The 20,153-nt window shown below is 24.1% G+C and overlaps 2 protein-coding genes across 2 annotated transcripts; both read left to right on the top strand.

Moving 5' to 3' along the window:
• The first annotated feature begins 7,962 nt into the window (after positions 1-7,962).
• On the top strand, positions 7,963-13,320 carry LOC132925975 (uncharacterized). The gene is made up of 6 exons (XM_060990333.1): positions 7,963-7,984; positions 8,041-8,204; positions 8,589-8,733; positions 10,333-10,508; positions 12,782-12,931; positions 13,078-13,320. The coding sequence occupies exons 1-6, from the start codon at positions 7,963-7,965 to the stop codon at positions 13,318-13,320; spliced, it is 900 nt and encodes a 299-aa protein (XP_060846316.1).
• Positions 13,321-13,696: 376 nt separating this feature from the next.
• On the top strand, positions 13,697-20,141 carry LOC132925964 (fer-1-like protein 6). Its single transcript, XM_060990322.1, has 12 exons — positions 13,697-13,783; positions 13,845-14,036; positions 15,241-15,342; positions 15,409-15,531; positions 15,803-16,083; positions 16,911-17,081; positions 18,224-18,506; positions 18,563-18,747; positions 18,802-19,034; positions 19,130-19,287; positions 19,781-19,881; positions 19,946-20,141. Exons 1-12 carry the CDS (start codon positions 13,697-13,699, stop codon positions 20,139-20,141), a joined length of 2,112 nt encoding a protein of 703 aa, XP_060846305.1.
• Positions 20,142-20,153: the final 12 nt, after the last annotated feature.

Here is a 20,153-nt window from a genome sequence, read left to right as displayed (position 1 = left end):
CCTTTTAAATTTTTCTAACACATTTTAATATTTAACTCATTAAAGCCTGTAACATTAATCCGTGTGGATACAAATCGGTTTAGTTTAACATAATAATATGCTGTTAACTAAATAATCAGCTTCGCTAGTGGTAGAAAAAAAAACATACAATGATCGTTAAATTAAATAAATGCTTAATAAAACGTTTAACATAAAAAACGCCAATATTGTTTTTTTTACATGTATAATAATTAAAACAATAAAACATATACGTGCAATGTTATTAAACGCATTGTCAATAATTTTACACCAGGTATTGACGTATTTCGAGTTAATAAATTCAATTAACTACATTACAACCTTCATTATTGTTGGAGCTCTATTAAAGGTAAGATTGAATCTTTCGCATAATAAATCATGCATAAAGAAGGATTAATAGACATGAAGAACAATTTAGTTATTTTGAAAAAGATATTTGTTATAAGTTATAACCCTAGAGATAAAGAGTAAATAATTATATTGTTTAACATTTTTAGAAAGAATTTACCGATAGATTAAAACATAATATTATAATATATTTTTTTTAGGGAAACACCATTCGTGCTATGCCTTACGCACTGATCCTAACGGCAAGTGGATACATGTTTGATATTTTTTATGTTTTTTTCGGCACTACTAAGTATATAACTATATTTATTATCAATTTATCATTATTCATTTTTTTTTTTAGTTTGATATAAAAGTCAATTTGTTTACTATTATTATAATGCCAATTAATATTAGTGTAGCAATTTTAAAATAATACTTTTAAAAACATTTTATGTTGAAGTTATGTTAGTTCGAGTTGTGTCAAATTCTTCCATTGTATTATACATATTTTCTGTAAGTATACATTTATAAATACATTATAAAATATAACGGTTGTTTTTTATTTTAAATAAAAATAAATAAATTAAATAATATTTTTAAATGGCTTAACCCTGAAATCATATGTGCAATTATACAAAATTTAGCAATTTAACAAATAACATTTAAAAAAAAAAATCGTTCATTCATTTCTACTATTTTTTGTTGAGCCTATTTTATAACTATAGTGATTATTTTGCATAGCTATCCTGTACATGCTCCTCTACATACTGATGTTATATTGTTATTGGCTGCATTCTATGACTGTGGCTCAAAAAAAACAAATAAGACTTCAATTGGGCTTATATGACGTGGATACGAGATAGAATCGTCTTGTTCAGAAAGAATAATATCTACTATGAAATAAATTAAATTTTAATACACTGTGTGATACGTTTGGGTTTATCGCTTAATGTAATCTCTGTTTAAAATCATCTATTAAATTGTTTTAAATAATAAGATTAATTATTAATTAAGATATAAAGATTAAGATAGTAAATATATGTATATTAATACTATAGTTAATTAACCTTGCACCATTTTGAACAAACATGTAATACTTACCTACAATCTATTAAACAGAATTTATGATATTGACAAATGATTATAAATACAAACTGTACTGATTAATTATTATATTTAGTACAAACATTAGCAGTATTTATGAATTTTTATTTTAATATTAGATGAACTTATTTACTTATGCATAATGTAGATTTGAATAATACCTACTGGTCATTTATACATTTTTGTAATAATTTTACAATGGATAGAACTCTAATCGAGTTCATGAATTCAAAGTTTTAATTTATGATGCATAAACATATAAATAATCAGGTCTTCCCAGTTCCCAATATATAATTTATAAAAACGTATAATTATCCATTGTGACGGTGCTCTAATGTTTGACTTTGGGCTGTAGTGTTATTGAAAAACAAACTTTTATTGGAGACTGTAATCTTTTTTTAATTGAATTAGAAAATCATTCTAATGGTGTTTTTGTTAAAAATATTTATTCCCATAGCGTTTCCTGTTAAAATTGCAAAGAATAGAACACTCAAATTCTCGAGGAGTTTTTATTTGAGATAATTTTAAGAAAAAAAAATAGTAAAAAAATGTTCGTTTAATCTAGCTTATATAAAACCATGATTAATTAACTATAATTAACTAGGTATGTCAGCATCTTTACCAATTCTAGTATTAATACGCGCAGCCAGATTATTCTAATAGAATGTGACGTCAGCCGCCAAGGATTTTATTTTTGGTGGGATTGCGGGAGTGTGGAATATACTGAATACTGATAACAAATCCTTGGCGGATGACGTAGAACGATGCGTATCATTTGATTGCTGACATACCTAGTTAGTTAATCACGTATAAAACAATCATGATTTAAGATAAAAATTCTAATATTAAAATTTGGTAAAAATTTAATTTTTATTTCTCTGTGGTTTTTCATTTTTAATTAGGTACAACAAAAATACAAAATTGATTTTATAGAAAACTAACTTGTTTTTTTCCCCGGTTTAATTAATGAATAATTTTAAATAATGTAAATTTATTTAAGTAGAAACTAGAAAGTAGGTACTAAAACAATTTTATTTTAAAAATATTTATAGTTTATTATATTTAGTAATAGTATTTATTTTACTACTCGTATGTAAATAAATTACTAAGTGTCTAAGTACCTACCATAAAATATGGTTGATTTTTTCATAGAATTTAAACTTTTGTTCGAGATCATATTACTTTAGAACATTAGTTTTTAGTTTCTTCTTAAATATAATTTTTTACTGTCTTTTTTACTGATTTTATGTTTTCATAAATTTCCAATCGTCTAACTAGTTTTTCGTAGAAATTAAAAATGTATGCCAAATGTTCTTCTACCGTGGGATAGATACATAGGTACTTACTAATATCCTAGCAACATATTCTTATGAAAGATTAAAACATTAATATGGTTTAATTGATATACATTATTATAAATAATTATGAGTAAAGTAATATTACGATTGTCAATAAGTGTGTTTTTACAAAAGTAATGAAAGCAAACGCAAACGGTTTGCTGACGATTTGTAATGACACGAAATAATATGAATTGTGTACATCACCACCAAAACGATTCGAAAACGATATTATATTGTATTAATATTAAAAACGTTCTATCAGGTGTACCAGAAATACTAAACCATTAAAATAGTAAATTAGTGTTCGTAGTAACGATTTTTAGTAAACCATTTGCTCTCAGAATCTGTGAAAATGCGCTTATTATTCAAGGTATACCAGCAAAGTTATCGTTACTAAGAAGACTCCCTTAATTATGCGAATCGTCGCTGATTATTTTAGTCCGCGTAATAAACATTTTGATATAATATAATACTATTATAGTTATAGTAGGTACCTAGGTACATAGTTATTATATTTATTATAAGTTATATTATACCTAGGTACATACATTAAACTTATAGGTATTTTGTATTTATATGTTATATCGTTACCATTGTTCAACCATAGCGGTAAGCTGTTATCAAACCATTAACCTGGAGCCTGGTAACAAAATTTGATAAAAAAAACATGTTTTCGTACTTTCCATTTTCTTTAGCTCTCGTTACTTCGTTAGTCGTTTAAGGCAGTGCTTCTCAAACTGGGGACCGTGAAATATGTAATATATACCTAAACTAATCCTGGTAAGCTATAAAATAATTAATGATTTTTATTAAGGGGGCCTTAACAGTTTCACATTAAATTTAGGAAGGGCCCATGACAAAAAAGTTTGAGAAGCGTTGGTTTAAAGTGTATGCATACCTAACCATGGTGAATGGTGATAGTACGCAAATTGCACGATAGAAATTTATTCCCGTCATAGATAATAGTTAAACTTGTTATGATTTAAGATAAACATTGAGAACCATTAAAGTATCTTAGATCGTGGTTTTGGTCACTGTCGGTGTGTAGAAAACGATAATAATATAATTTATATAAGTAATTAATACCTATATTTCAAATTTTTACGGTTAATATTTTTAGAATTACAACAAAATAATTGTAAAATACTTTGAACTTCAAATGCTTTTCCAAAAACAAAAAAAAAATCTTAAAATATAATATATATTTTTTAACTTTTTTACAACTACTCACTTATTAGGAACTTATAATAATTTTTTAGATTTTTTAGATTTAGATTATTTTATCAACGTAATACAAAAAACAATTAAAAATAGACAACAATTTTAAATGTCTCTAAAGTAGTTAAATATTTTGAATATTACATCATATTTAGACAATTATGGAACGAATCTAAATTATAACTTCAGACGGTTATGACTTCGAAACCAATCCCTATTAATTGCATTATCGGTCTTACACTCTATCCCGTCCACTATTTAAAATTTTCCGACTCTACACAATCTACCAATAACAGTTTAGGTTTCATCCAAGATTTTTTGTCGCTAAATAGTGTTTCCGTTTCCGTTTTTTATACAATTTTTAACACGGTTTATAATATAATAATATATTATAGTCTATAATTTATAGTATATCATATTATTTAAATTGTAAAATGTGTTCATACGTACACCTAATTAATTTAGTATGATTAGTTTTAAACATGTCAATTGCCGTTACATCTACTTTTGTTTCATCAAATTCAAGTAAGTATTTATTAATTGTTATTAAGTTCATGATGGAAATGAAAAAAGAATAATAATTTATTAAAAACAACAAAAAACGTGTTAATTGATAATGGGTACAAGTATCACTTAATTAGTAAAATAAACTTTAAATAAATTTACTAAATAATATCTTTTATTCGAAAATATAAAATTACACCTATTTTATAATGCGAAGAATGATAAGAAAAATGCATAGACATTAGGCATCTATAACTTATAATAGAACATAACATAATAATATTTATAACATATATTATAAATTAATATAATATAACATGATCCATGATTCTATAGTTACTATATTGTGGGTACTTTGTTTATTTTATAAACATTTTCTTCGTGTCGGATACACACATTTCTAATTTGTTTTTTAATATTAAAACAATATGGATAACCTCGACTACCTAGGTGAAATTGAATTACCTACAAAACAAATCAAAAGCCAAATTATGGTAAATGTAATCGAAGGAAGAGATTATTATAAAAGCCACATTGACACATATGTTGTTGTCGAAGTTCCATTATATTTTCGTGATAAAACAGCGACCAGAAAAGCATCAACTTCTCCGTCATATTTCAAAGTAACTATATTAACTATCAAATTAGGATTTTTTTTTTTTTTTACTAATAACATACATGTGTAATTTATTGAATCATCAATACAATATTGTAGACATTTATAATTGATCTTCCATCATTGCTATTAAATAATATATTGGATATACATATTACTATCACAGTAAGTAATTATAGAATGTTTATTTAAAACATGAAAGTGTTTATAAAAATAAATGTGCTACCTATATAAGTTTTAATATTTTTGAAGGTGTATGAATTGCATAACATATTATCACTTCCAAAAACAGTTATTCTTGGGAGTGTTGTTATACAAATGTCCACAATTTGGTCAGAACCAGGTAATCGGCAATTTATTTCTATTTTACTTTATTTGTTTACAATTTATGTAGTCAATTGATAGAATTACGGCTGTTATTACCACAATTAAATTATGAATTGTTACAATTTAAGTATTTACGATTTTTCATTTTTGAATTATAACAAAAAAAAGGAAACCAATTTTGTCATAAATTGGTTTCACGTATATTTGCTCGTAATTTTTTTAAATTTTTATCATGATTATCTTGTAAAAGGTATAATGAGAAATTTAGATCTAATTAGTTATAGCTAGTAGAGTTAGGATGTTAATGACTTGCATTTTTTTCCTTTGATTCTATACAATGCTATCTTAGCTAAAAATTTGTTACATGCTTCATTGATTCAGATTATTCTAATTTTATTTTGAATTTTTTTGTTTTTTAACGTCATTTTTTCATATTTTGGGTCATTTTTTGTAGTTTTTGTACAATGTGGGGGCATTTTTCTCAAATTTTATATTTTAAAGAAAATTTGTATAATATTCAAAAAAATAATTTTAATATTACTATTGTGGGGTTTTTGTTGTGATTAAATTTATCACGTACCGATAAGATTTACTATTTGAGTGTTATATTATATTGATAAAACAAGTGCTCTTTCAGGCATACACCGATCATATACACTTATCGAGTGTTATATATATAAATTGTACGGAATAAATGTATATTATTGTTTATTAATATTATAATTCATATTTTAAATAACCTAATCTTATTATCACACCCATATCTCTAATAAAAATTATTATTCATAAATAAATTTTTTTCATTTATTTAATTAGATTTTTTAGATAATTTTTTAAGTTTATTTATTTTTAACTTTTTAGGACATTTTTGCATTTTCGTGTATTTTAGGTCATCAACATTCTAACTCTATTTATCAGAAACCTCTCTTAAACTTGAAGTTTGTAAGCATTTTTTATACTATATAAAGTATCTTCAGACACATAAAAACACATAGAATATTGTACAATGTATTACTAAGTTACACTTATAACTTAAAATTTTCTAACAAAAAAATGCTTACTTACTGACTTATTTATTTTCAACAGACAAACTGTTTCGTAATAAATGGTTGGCTTTAGTTAATTACGGAACAAATGACTTTGGAGTTAGAGGATATTTAAAATGTGATATAATTATGTTTTATGAAAACCATCATATGATTAATAATTTAATCCTATCAAAACCATTGGGTTCCACAACAGAAAACATTCAATTTAATAAAAAGTTTGTACAACATACCTACTTATATAAGCTGAAATGTTTATTTTATTATATTCGCCTATTTGTATACAATTTAAAATACTTATTTTTAATGATGCAGAAAGATAATTTTTAATACCGATTTCGTTTAATGTATAATAAATTAATAAATAATAATATTTACTTAATATAATATATCGAAAATAAATATATTGATGATATTTTTTCCACTCAAAACAATACATTTTTATAAATTTGGTATTCTATATCAGACATATTAGTGGTTTTCAAAGATGTGGAGCATAGACGCAACTGAATTAAATCAAAATAAAATAATAGTTAGTTTATAATGTTTTATATCAATGAACTCGCATATTGAGTTTTATAATCAAAAACAATATTAGATTTAGTCCATAACTAATATGTTTTTTTTTTTAATAATTTAATAAAATATTTTGTTTTATACGCATTACAAAGAAATACAATTGAAAAGAAAATAGTTCATACATCATTTTTTAATTACTTAAGATTTTCACAAATAAAAAAGTTTGCGAACCGCTGTTCTATCTATATTATACCTACACAATAAATAAAACATTTTAATAGAAAAAATAAACATAGAAATGAAAAAATAAATCAATATCAATGATATTTTATAAATAATAATTGGTTAGTTATATTGACGTCTGATGAAATCGTTAAATTTATTTTCTGTCAAAACAAAAATTCTATTTAGCTAGTTATATTATTATCAATAACAATATTGATGTATTTATAGTTACATTTATATTGGGCAATCTGTTTGATATTGATATTATTTTACATTATTTGTATTTAACTTATTTGTGCATACTGTATACTAACAATTATAATATACATAAACATAATAACTATAAGCAACAATTTTAGTGATCTATTTATTCCGAATGGATTTCAAATAGCTAAAACTCATTTAGCCAAGTATTCTATTAAATTACACAAAGGTGAAGTGATCCGTTACTTATTTGATGAAGGTCCTAAATGGTTGTCAATTGATTTTGGAGAATCGCCTGAAGTATCTATTCATCTACAAAATAAATAAAACAATAATGTATTACATTTATTATACCTACTTGAAATAGACAAGTATATTTTTGAATTTGAATGGAACAGAATTAAATTGGAACAAAAATTATTGGATAATAAACGTATATCCTCCATTATGCCCAATTATTAAATTTAAATTTATTATATCTGGAAAAATAATGGCTAGCAGAATGATATCCATGCATGATTTTATAGGAAATGGTTGTTTTTTAATTTAAATAAAATATTTAAATATACTAATTTAAAAAAAATTACAGATGGACTCCCATTTTTTGGTCCAGCTTTCTTGCATTTTACGTCATTGGAATCTCGACAATATTTTGGGAGGATACTATTATCCGTGGAAACTGAATTAGTACCAGCTGAAATTGAAAATGTTGAAAGATTGCAAGTTGATGATATAGATTCAATTCTAGAAGAGGTAATAAAAATATATGCATTTAGTTATTGAAATGTATTAGAAATCAAGTAGGTACAAAAGATAATAATTGAGTAAGCACATATTTGTCACAGCAATTTGACTTTTTGGATCAACTTTATCCAAAGATAGTTTTTGATTTATCTGATTAACCAAGCTTTATTAAAATTATTTTTAAAATACAAGAATTCATCCCGTACTTCACTATAAAAAATAACTATATACCTATTATTATTATGTAGTAGTTCATAATTCATAGCTAGGTATTGAGTATAAAATAATATAGTAATTAAAAATTAATTATATTGTTTATAAATTACTAACAATATACATATAAAAATGTAAAATTGCTATTTTAAGCTCATATTTTCTTTAAAATGTTTTTAGGATTTAATGTATATTCCAATAGTAATAATTTGTGTTATATTGTGTGTTAACCAAGTACATAAAAATCTTATCAGTTCAAAAAATATGACAATAACAATGGATTATAGTGAATATAATTTAGCTATGGAAAGTGAAAACAAACGAGGTAAATACTTACTTTGTTTTTATTATTATTATTATTAAAAATAAATAAATAATTATGAATATTTATTATCTGTTAAATTAAAAATAATAAGTAACTCTGATTAAAATTAGATTAAAGATAATAATAGATTTGAGTAAGAGCGTGTATTGTATTGTGAATGTAAGCAAGTATAGTTTATAGTGGTAATGAGAGTTTTAATGTTATTGTAAAGAGTACGGTTTAAGATATACTACTGATCGTTAGTTAACATATGTAGATTAATTGATTTGATTGGTTGAGACAAATTTAGGCTTGAGGCGCTTGAGCTTAAAACTAGTTGTTTCTCAAATTTGGATGCCGTGAGTCATCGCAAGATGAATCAGTTATTTACATATTTATAAAGCAGAATTTTATTGTTATAGAAATTTTTAAATGAAGAAGTTATATAAATTCAGAGTTTTAATATGACTGATTTTTTTTTAGTTATAATGTAAGTAGTCCAAGTTAGTCCTTTATGCGTTTATCGAAATTAATGTCTAAATATCTAACTGGGTTGAAAGATTGTCATCTGTCTTTGAGGCGTAATAAAATATAAATGTGATGTATAATGATTTACTTTTAATTCTCCATTGGTTGAACTGGATTTTTAGTGCATTTAAGTGAATTTGAAAGTTATTTATAACAATTTTGATGAATTTTATGTCCAAAAAACGGAGGAAGAAAAAGTCACATCTTATCGATAAGTTCTTTTTTGCCAAACATCGTCAAACGTTGAGCTAATTTATGAGTACTACTTTGGGATTGGCAAATAATAAATTAAGTTTTAGAATGTCAAATATTTATAATTTTGTGTTATAGTTATAACTTATAAGTTATAACACTACTAATTTTCACATTATCGCTTTTTTACTTGGTCACAGTGAAAAATGATTACAAATGTAGAACACTATATAGTATTATTTAATGTTCAATATTTAAATCTAGATTATTGGCTATGGAGTATAGTGGAAAGGATAAAGTTAAGCAATATCTAAAAAAATAATCAAAATATTACTCAAACTGAAATTCAAATGTTTTTAGTATCAATTTGTATAACCTGTTATGCTAAAAAATTAGGAACTAATAAAGACTAGGTATTGTGAAACCAATAAAAATAAATTGTTATTATTATTAAATAAAACTATTACGGTTAAACGATTAACCATACCCGAACAATTATCTAAAATAGTGAAAAATTATGTAAACTCCTTCATTTGATCAAATAATTTATAATTTTCTAAAACTAGATCGAGAATCTGGTATGGTAATTGGAATATAAATGGGTTTAGAAATTGAAAAAAATATACGGAACAGTAATATTTACCAAGTTGGCACAGAAGCTGGTTAAAATAGATTTGGCATTCAAGATAATTAAATACTTAAACTCATTTCAAATATTAGCTTAATCGATATGAATAATGATATCGTTTTTTGATACATTTCAATCGTACCTACATCAATAGTATAAGTTATATAATAAGTCTTGAGTTAGGTCCAAGTTTTTAAATCTAACCATGATCTATGGATACTGTAAATATGTAATGGAATTTAAGCAATTTTAATTTAATTTTTAATTTTTAGAGCTTATTAACACTAAGACACCAGAATACAAAGTAGTGAGGTTAGAAAACGATTTTTATAAATTATTGATTGAAGAAGATAGAAAACCCTGCTTATTTTTAATTACAAATTTACCAAGTATTGAATATTACGCAATGTGTTCTATGAATTTATTATCTAAGACTATTAGTAGTATGGTAATATTAATTTAATTGTTTAATATTTAATTTATTATATTATGTAACAAAAATTATTTTCATTTGAATAGGAGATTTGCATTTTTAAAACTTATCATCAACTAAATTATCAACAGTCTAGTAACAGTAAAATAGAAATTATTCGTCAAATGATTAAGAAACTAATTGTATATCATGAAAAATTTGAACAATCATACAATAAAAATATAAGATTACATAAACATATTCATACATCTTGTGTTAATAATATGGTATTTTGTTGAACAAATTTATAATGAGACTAATTGAATAATGTATTTAATGAATATTGAATATGAATCGTAGTATTATCCTAAAAACCTATAATACAATTTCAATCAACTAAGTCTAAACCAGGGGCGGCCAAACTTTTTTGGCCGTGAACTACTAAAAATATACTTCACCTTTGAGGATTGACTTCCATAAAAAGTTTTTTTTTATTATTAAGTATATATAATTATTAATTATTAAGACACAAACTTTGTGCGTAGCCTAAAAATAAATTCTAACACGATCGACTTTGAAATCGTTTGCGATCGACCGTTTGGCCGCCCCTGGTCTAAGTCAAAATTGATTTTTTAATTTTTTATTTGAATTATACAACCTATAAAAAGTGTGTACAATAAGCATAATAGATATAGGTATATAATAACATGAAAACTTGAATTGGTCCAAGCCATCCATTAACAACACTCTTTATAAACCAAAATTAAATTTAAACATTATTTATTTATGTTGGCTGAGCCCAATTAATTTCCTCTCAAGTTTTGTATGACGATTCCGTAGGTTTATACGTTTTTAGACTTTTGTAATAGCCTCCATTTAAATATTAATTTTAATACTTAGTTTTATTTAACGTAAAATTTAAGAGAACAATAATAAAAATTTTAAAATTCTCCTTAAATTTTGTAAGGCTGCGGTAGCCTTCAATCTACTTAGGTACATCACTGCGGTGAATACTACAAAATATATAGTTTTTAATTTAAAGTCAAAAAACTTTCGATAACTAATAGTTATATTCTCATAAATATGTCTCTAAAATATGATTATCATCTGGTAATTATACTGATTATATTTACAGAAGTTATTTAAACAATATTGTTCAAGAGAAATTAAAACAATTTTCAACCTTACCTATAGTGAAACAGATGTATTAATTTTAGTGAACAGAATTAAAGATACGTTTGATCAATTATTAATATGCCAAAAGAACAAAGTAAATATTTTCAGTCTATTGTTTTATCTTTAGAATAACATATAATTTATCGATGAACATTTAATAATATCAGTAAATATGACAATCGTTGTAAGCACATTTTGAAAATTATTTTCAAATTGATTTAAATTATTAAACTAAAAAATGTCGATTAAATATTTCTAATATATAATATTTAGCTAAAAAGAAAAAAAAACTTTTATTAAAATGAGCTGCCCAACGGTCGGGTAGTATATAATATTATTTTTAAAATAGAGCAGTCTAAAACGAAGTACCATATATACAAAATAATATTTATATTACCATCTTTTATTTACGATAACATTTCCAAAATATTTCGACTAGTTTTGATCAATTTTTTTTCTATAAATGTCGATTAAAATTATTTTCTGGGTAGAAATGCTTGAAAACTTAGTACAAAATGTTTTTTAAATTTTTTATTTTCAATTGAAAATATGATGTGATATAGTCACAATATTTTTTTATAAACATTTTAAGTAAAAATTTGGGCGAAAAAATAATTATAAAACGACAAATAAACGATATTAATAATTTTGTTATAATTTAAAAACATTATTTTTGAGAACTTTTAACTATTATGTATATTATATAACTATGAATTTATTTTTAGATATTACGTGTCTATAATATGAACGTATTTTACTATTTCATGGTATCTACAGAAATATGTTATCAAATGTATGTTATTCGTTTAGGTTGATAATATATGTTATAAATGCATATATATTATTAAAATAAATAATTAAATACTAATAATATAATAAATGCAATATGTTCGTTAAAAATTATATCAATCAACTGTAATTCTAAAAGTAAAATAAATAACTAATAGATACATAAAAAAAAACATATGAAATAAACTTTGTAAGGCTGACAGACCGTTTCTGCCCAGAATCGTTTTTTATATACAATGATATATTATTAAATTTGAATTTAACACGCCCGTATAGTGACCCGCTTGATACGTAATATACGGAAAAATAATACCAATTTTTTTTATAATTTATTTTATTTTCAGTCGTATAATGGCCCACCCAATATTTTCTTAAATTTACATAATGGTAAAGAAATCGTATCAAGATGTCAAATTCAAACAAGAAACTTTTTATATTCAAAAATTTCAGAATGTAAAGGAAAATTTTGTAAACGAATTCGACCTTGGTTTTTGGTTAGTAATTTATTCTAATAAACGAAGTTAATATAAAATGTTGATTGTTAAACATATATTATTAGATTATATTTCAACCAGGCGCAAAATAATGATTATAAATACAATTTTATTTTTTTTTAAACATAATTTTTCATACTTTACAGTCAACTGAAATAAAAGAAAATGTATTTGATGGAATTATGGAAACTATATTTTGGATAGGACCATACGAGGATTTTAATGTGGGATTGAGACAAATTCCTGGACTTCTGTATAATAATAGTAATGAACAACCATGCTCACAATATAGTTACAAATTATTTGACAAAACAGTAATTTTTAATTATTTATTAATGAGTAATATATGCATGAATCGTGTACACTATACTCATGTTTCACAAAAATAAATTTAGTTCTTACAACTTAAAGCACATATAAGTCAAGTTGCTCTTACTGAAAAATGTTACAAAAAGTACAGTCAGTTAAATTTGATGGCACGAATAATTTTTAACGGACATTCAATGACAACTAAAGTAAGGATATTCTTAAAAATGTGTGATAATCAGTATAGTTGCTAACTATTAACAATGTTAAAAATAACTGTAATAACTATAATAACACTAAATTTGTGTTTTATCATTTTTTTTTCATTATTTATTATGTGTTTCTACAAACTGAAAATGATTTAAAATGTTATAATTATAATATATGTAAAAGGCAATTGACTCAAATGTATCGACATCTTGGAATGTATCGGTTCTATTTAAGCCAATTTTGTTCACAATGTATGGAGATACTAATAAAAGTACACCTATTTATATAATTATTCAATTATGCCACCAAGGCATAGAAAAGAATAAACTAACAGAAGTAAATGCTTCAAGATAAAGATGATAAATTTGATTTAATGCAGACAATTATTTATTTTTAGAATGTTATCGCATTTACTGTTATCAATATAAAAGAAATTAACAATTCTACACTTAAAACATTAAACTGGTATAATATTATGGATGGTTCAGAAAAAATTGGTAAAATTTATATGGCAGCCGAAATCACACAAATCATGTTTAATGAATTAACAGTAACTGATAACGATTTGAACGTTCCCTTATTGAAACACGTACAACCCAAACTTTGTGTTTATCAGTTAGTTTTCTCTGCAAAATTAGATATATACAAAATAAAATTGACTTATCAACATATTTTATTACAGACTAGTTGTACTATTTTGGGGTTTGCGCCAATTTAACATACATTTGCATGAACCATTTGTCCGATTGTTATGTTCGAGTTTATCAATTGATTCTGATATAATTAAAAATTTTAACTCCTTTCCAAATTTTCCAGACATAGTTAATAAAAAATTTGTTTTCAGTTTAGTAAGTATAAAATAAATAAATATTATTTTAACAATTTAAATAATAAAATATCTTATTTTAAAGGAATTACCCGAGGATCTAAATCTTATACCTCCTATAAGTTTTCAACTTTTTACTAAGTATACTATAAAAAATTCTTACAGTCCACTTGGAATATGTGTTTCTCAGCCCTTAAATGAATTTATAGTTCCTACTATATCAAAAACTCAGTGGAATGAACAATTAGGCCATTCAAGTAAATGAATTAATAATTTTTATTCAATTTTGTTGTTGTTTTTAATCACATTAAATAGTCTTAGAAATAGAAGATGAAGAGGACGAAAAAGAAGAAAAAAAATTAAAAATTAAAAAAAAAACTAAAAATAAAAGAACATCAAAAGTAACCAACGAATTTAAATTTTAAAAACTAATATTTAAAAAAAAAAACATTTTAGGTTAATTTCAAATATAATTTCAATTTTATAAAACAAAAATTTGACATTATTTTTCCAACTTACTTAAAAAATATTTTTTGGTGGATAATTGAACACGTAACATTTATTTTAACATTATTGTACAACACCGTATGTTATATACTTCCGTGTTTAAATGAATTAATTTATTGGACTTCAAACAATTTAAAGAATTATATTAGTTATTTTGGAAATAAATATAGTCTTTTGATTAATGACGAACTCAAAGAAGACGAAAAAGAATTTAACTGGTGGACAAAATACTACGGATTTAAATATCAAAAGGTTGTAAAATGCTTTAATACTATAGAATATAAATCTATACAGTATACAAAGTATAGGCCATCATGTTTTATTGTTTTGCTATGTTAGTTATATGATGAAATAAAAAAACACTGGCCAATAATATAGTTGATTTATATTTCTTGATTATATCATCTAAATATTATATATTTAAAAATTTTTTTTATTTTTATAAATTGATTGATTACAGAATACATTTCAAAGAAATAATGATGTAAGTGTGTTATTAAACATTCCAAGCAAATTTCTCCCAAATAAAGTTTATTCAAAAACTAAATCAACAACCATACATGTATAGTTTTAAAGTATCTATAATGACTAATAATTATGACTTCAATATGAATTTTTTTTCGATCAGATATATAATCATGAACTAGAAAACATTACAGAATTTAATGGTTTTGAAGACAATTTAAAACAATTCAAAATCTACGAATTTGATAAAGAAAAAGAAAAGGCAGCAGTTATTGGTATATTAAAAGTAATTATTATTAATCTTTAATATTTATTGAGTTATGTCTTATAACTTTTCCATCTAAACACCAGTCAGACTGCAGTACGATTTATAAGTAAAATACAAGTGTATAATGTTAATACTTATATAATTTATTCTATTTGTGATAAATTCATTTTTGTTCATACTAGAATACAGCAATATTATATTATTATTTTTACTTATACATGTGCATTTACTGTAACAAGACTTACCTTTTTTATTTTCATTCATATTTTGTACACGTGCGTATTCATAGGGTAACGTGCATTTGTATCCTATGCCAGTTAGTAATGACAAACAAAGAACGGTTCAAGAATTATTATTTTCTAATTCAGCATCTCAAATATGGCCAGGATTAAAACCGAATAAGAAATGCAAAGTAGTCGTTCGTGTTTATATATTGAGAGCATATAACTTACATCCCTGTGATATAAGTGGATTATCAGATCCATATGTAGAAATTGTTTTAGGGAAATCTCTTCGAATTACAGATAACAAAAATTACGTTCCTAAAACATTAAATCCTGTGTTTGGCAGGTAAATAAGTTAAACATAAAAAAATATGCTCAAAACATAATGTAGTTATACGTAGATATATATATATTTATATATAATAATAATATTGTATTAAGAAGTTGTGGTTCTGATGTAGTACTTGATTAATGGATAATTATACTTATTATCTATAACTTTTAAAATATTAATTAAATTTGATTAAGTTATAAATTATTTGTATCTAAAGGATACAAAGGATACATTCTTATGATGTGTTTTTCACAAAAGTGGGGTATAATAATTTTATACTAATAAAAAAATTCGTTTGAAGATAAAAAAAAAATAAATAAAAAAAATAATAATAATAATATAATAATATTATTATTAATAAGATATTTCTTTTTATAAATTTGAAGTTATCATTATCATTTTACAATTTTTTATTTTTATGATTATGTTATGTATTTTTAATTTCACATATCAAAGCAAAATATTTTTTATGAATTTCATTATATAAAAATCAAATTTTGAATGAGTAGTTAATAAGAAATGTATTTAAAGTTATAAGAGTGGAGTTTTAGGTTAACCCAGTGGCAATCCACTCCGTGTCTCATCAACATTTTAAATACTTATAAATAATAACTGACTGAGATTCAATTTTGAAATTCACAAAAAACATTTATAATATATACGACTATACGATTATAAAAGTATTACACAGATCGATATGTAGATAATTCATATTTTATCGGGTTATTCTAATTTAGCAATTAAATAATTAAAATTTATTTATTTTAATAACTTGTAAAAATATAAAACAAATAATTCATCTTCATCAACAAGAAAAATGTATTTTTAATTTTGATAAGGTGTTATGAAAGAGAAATATCATTTCCAAAATGTTCTATATTAAAAGTTAGAATTATGGATTATGATAGAATTGGAAAAGATGAATTAATCGGTGAAACGACAATTGATATTGAATCGAGATATTTTAGCAAACACCGAGCTCACTGTGGACTACCAAAACAATATAACAAGTAACCAATTTCTAAATATATTTGTGCAACACTCATCTTAAAACTAAATATTTCCTATGATAAATTAAATAAATACACAATACAGAACTCGGATTTTTATCATTTATTGGTGTTGCGATAATGTATTTGAAAGCAATCTCCTTATTCTAAAAAATATTCTGATAAGAACTGTTAAAATAGTTCATGTAATTTATAATTTTAACTTATTTCGAGTATATGCGAGATATGACACAAAAAACACTAGCCTGTTCAATAAAAATAGTTTTTTAAAATTTTACGATTTTTTTTTTCTACACTACATAAAGTAATAAAGTAATTGCCCTCAACATTAACAAACTGTTTAATATATCTACCATTATTGGATATAGACGATATTATAGTACTTTTAAAAGCCTTCATAAAAGTTCTACCATTTTCAATTTTATTTTTTCGACTGATTGAAAATGGATTATTTTCAATAAACTTTTAATATTCACGAACATTTAAAAAAAATCACAAAAAATATAATCTGGTTCCTTGTGATTTTTTTGAAAATATTTGTAAGTTAAATAGTTAATTGAAAGGATCCCATAAGGTGTTGCATGTATAAAAAGTAATAGATATAATAATTAATAAGTACGACGTATAACATAATACATAGTACGTATAGATACAATGTGTTCCGTGAGAAGTGACCGACCGACGTCATATGAAAGTATACTTAAAATTATGAAGAAATACCCTTTAAAGAGAGGGTCTAACTTTTTTATTTTTTAAGTTATGGACAATTCAACTTTTTTTAAATAAAACCAAACCTACCACGCAATTTTTTATGTTTCTCCAAAACTTTTCAAACATTTTAATATATTTTTTTTTTATTTAAAGCTATTTAATTATCTCATCAACCAACAAACGCAATTAAACCAGAATTATGCAAATTATTATTATTAAATTGAAAAAATAAACTTTTTTTTATCAAAATTTAGAATTTTTAAAAATATATCTCATTTTACTCCAAATACTTCAATATTTAGTATGGGTTTTTGTTCATATATTATTTTACTGAATAATACCTAGAATACTTTATAAGTTTAGTTTTTATATCTTCCATAATTGCAGAGATTTTTAATATTAATTTTTTAAAAACTTGGTTAATTTTGCAGGGATGGATACAATCGTTGGAGAGATAGTGAAAAACCTTCAAGAATTTTACATAAACTATGTTCGTTATATTCATTGAAATATCCAATATATACGACAGATGGTGTTACAATTGGTCCTAAAACATTTCATGTTCGCAGTGAAAATACTGAAACCGATAGACAATCGTTGGCTTTGTATGTACTAAACCATTGGCAAGAGATGCCAGTTATTGGTTATCATTTAGTACCCGAATATGTAGAAACTAGAATATTATATAATCCAAATATGCCTAATTTACACCAAGTACAATAAAAATGTATTATACATATGATATCATTACAAAAACATCAAATTTTAAGGGCAAATTAGAAATGTGGATTGACATGTTTTCTAAGGATAGTAATATTCCTGAAATGGTAGATATTAAACCACCAATTGTCGAACTTTATGAACTTCGTGTAGTTATTTGGTCCGTCACTGAAGTAAAACTCGTTGATAACAATTTTTTTACAAAAGAAAAACATAGTGATATTTATATCAAAGGGTTGTTATAGCTAAATTTTTCTATACTTTGATGACATTATTTTGTATCTTATAGGTGGTTACCTGGTGTCGAAAAACAGTCAACAGACGTTCATTACCGATCATTGAATGGCGAAGGATTGTTCAATTGGCGATTAAAATTCTCCTTCCCTTACAATAAAACAGAAAATATTATTGTCTACAGAAAAAAAAATGTTTTCGGTTTGCACTACGAAGAACAACAATTTAGTCCAAAATTAAATCTTGAAATTTGGGACAACGATCAGTTATCACCAGATTCCTACATAGGTGAATTAAACATTTTTAAATAAAAATGTTGTATAGTTAATATCGTTTTAGTTCTCATACCCCAGGCTGTATTATTATCAACTCGTACTTTTTAGGTTCTTTGACTTTAAACTTGAGGAATATGACTCGTGGTGCAAAATCATCGTGGATGCATAATTCATCTAGAATGTCCCGAATAAACTTGTTCAAAGTAAAAAAAACAAGTGGTTGGTGGCCATTCATTTCCACGGAAAACAATAAAAATACTATTGTAGTAAGTATTCAAATAATTTAAAAAAAATATTCGTTTAAAAATGTACAACATAACAAATTTACGCCCAGTAGAACAAATTTTACGTTATTAGCTTTAATACCAGAGTTAATGACTTACGATATACTTGAAGGTAGGAACGTTATCTGTAATCACTAATCACTTATTGGTTTTTTATGAAATTTTAATTTTTAAGAAAAATTATAATCATTTTTATATTTTAATATATTACGTACAAGTCGGTAACTTCCTTAAAAAATAAAATATCATAAAAAACCAACGAGAAATCACAGATAATGTTCTTACCTTCAAGTTTTATAATAGGTCAATTTATTCTAATATTAAAACTAACCAGACGATTGGTTTTACTGTGAATGCGAATTTTTGATATCGTATGATGTTTATAAAATGGAGAAAACCCATACGAGCGTCACGTCATCTTAAGATTTTCATAGTAATAAAATTATAAAAAATCTTTTTAATTATATAAAACAAGGGTAAAGTAAATGCCGATATTCAAATAATGACCAAAGAAGAAGCTGATAAATTACCAGCTGGATTTGGTAGAGATGGGCCCCAACCTTTATCCGTACCAAAGTAATTATATTTTGCTTCATGATAAATAATTGCTGAATAATAATTTATAATTTAACATAAATAGGAGGCCATCAACTCATTACCTAAAGACAGTTATGGATCCATTTAAGTATATATTCCGAAGTTTATTCGTAGCTAACAAAACAAAGTTTTTAATTTTTTTATTAGTTTTTTTTGTGGTATTGTTTTTTCTTATGTTGATTTATGCGATTCCAGGAAACATAATAAGAATAATATTTGACAAGTTCTTTAAAAAATAATCATATTATTTT

The sequence above is a fragment of the Rhopalosiphum padi genome, chromosome 1, assembly GCF_020882245.1.
Source record: "Rhopalosiphum padi isolate XX-2018 chromosome 1, ASM2088224v1, whole genome shotgun sequence".
Lineage (NCBI taxonomy): Eukaryota > Metazoa > Arthropoda > Insecta > Hemiptera > Aphididae > Rhopalosiphum > Rhopalosiphum padi.
Note: the sequence above shows the minus strand (reverse complement) of the source record. Positions and strands in the feature narration are given on the sequence as shown.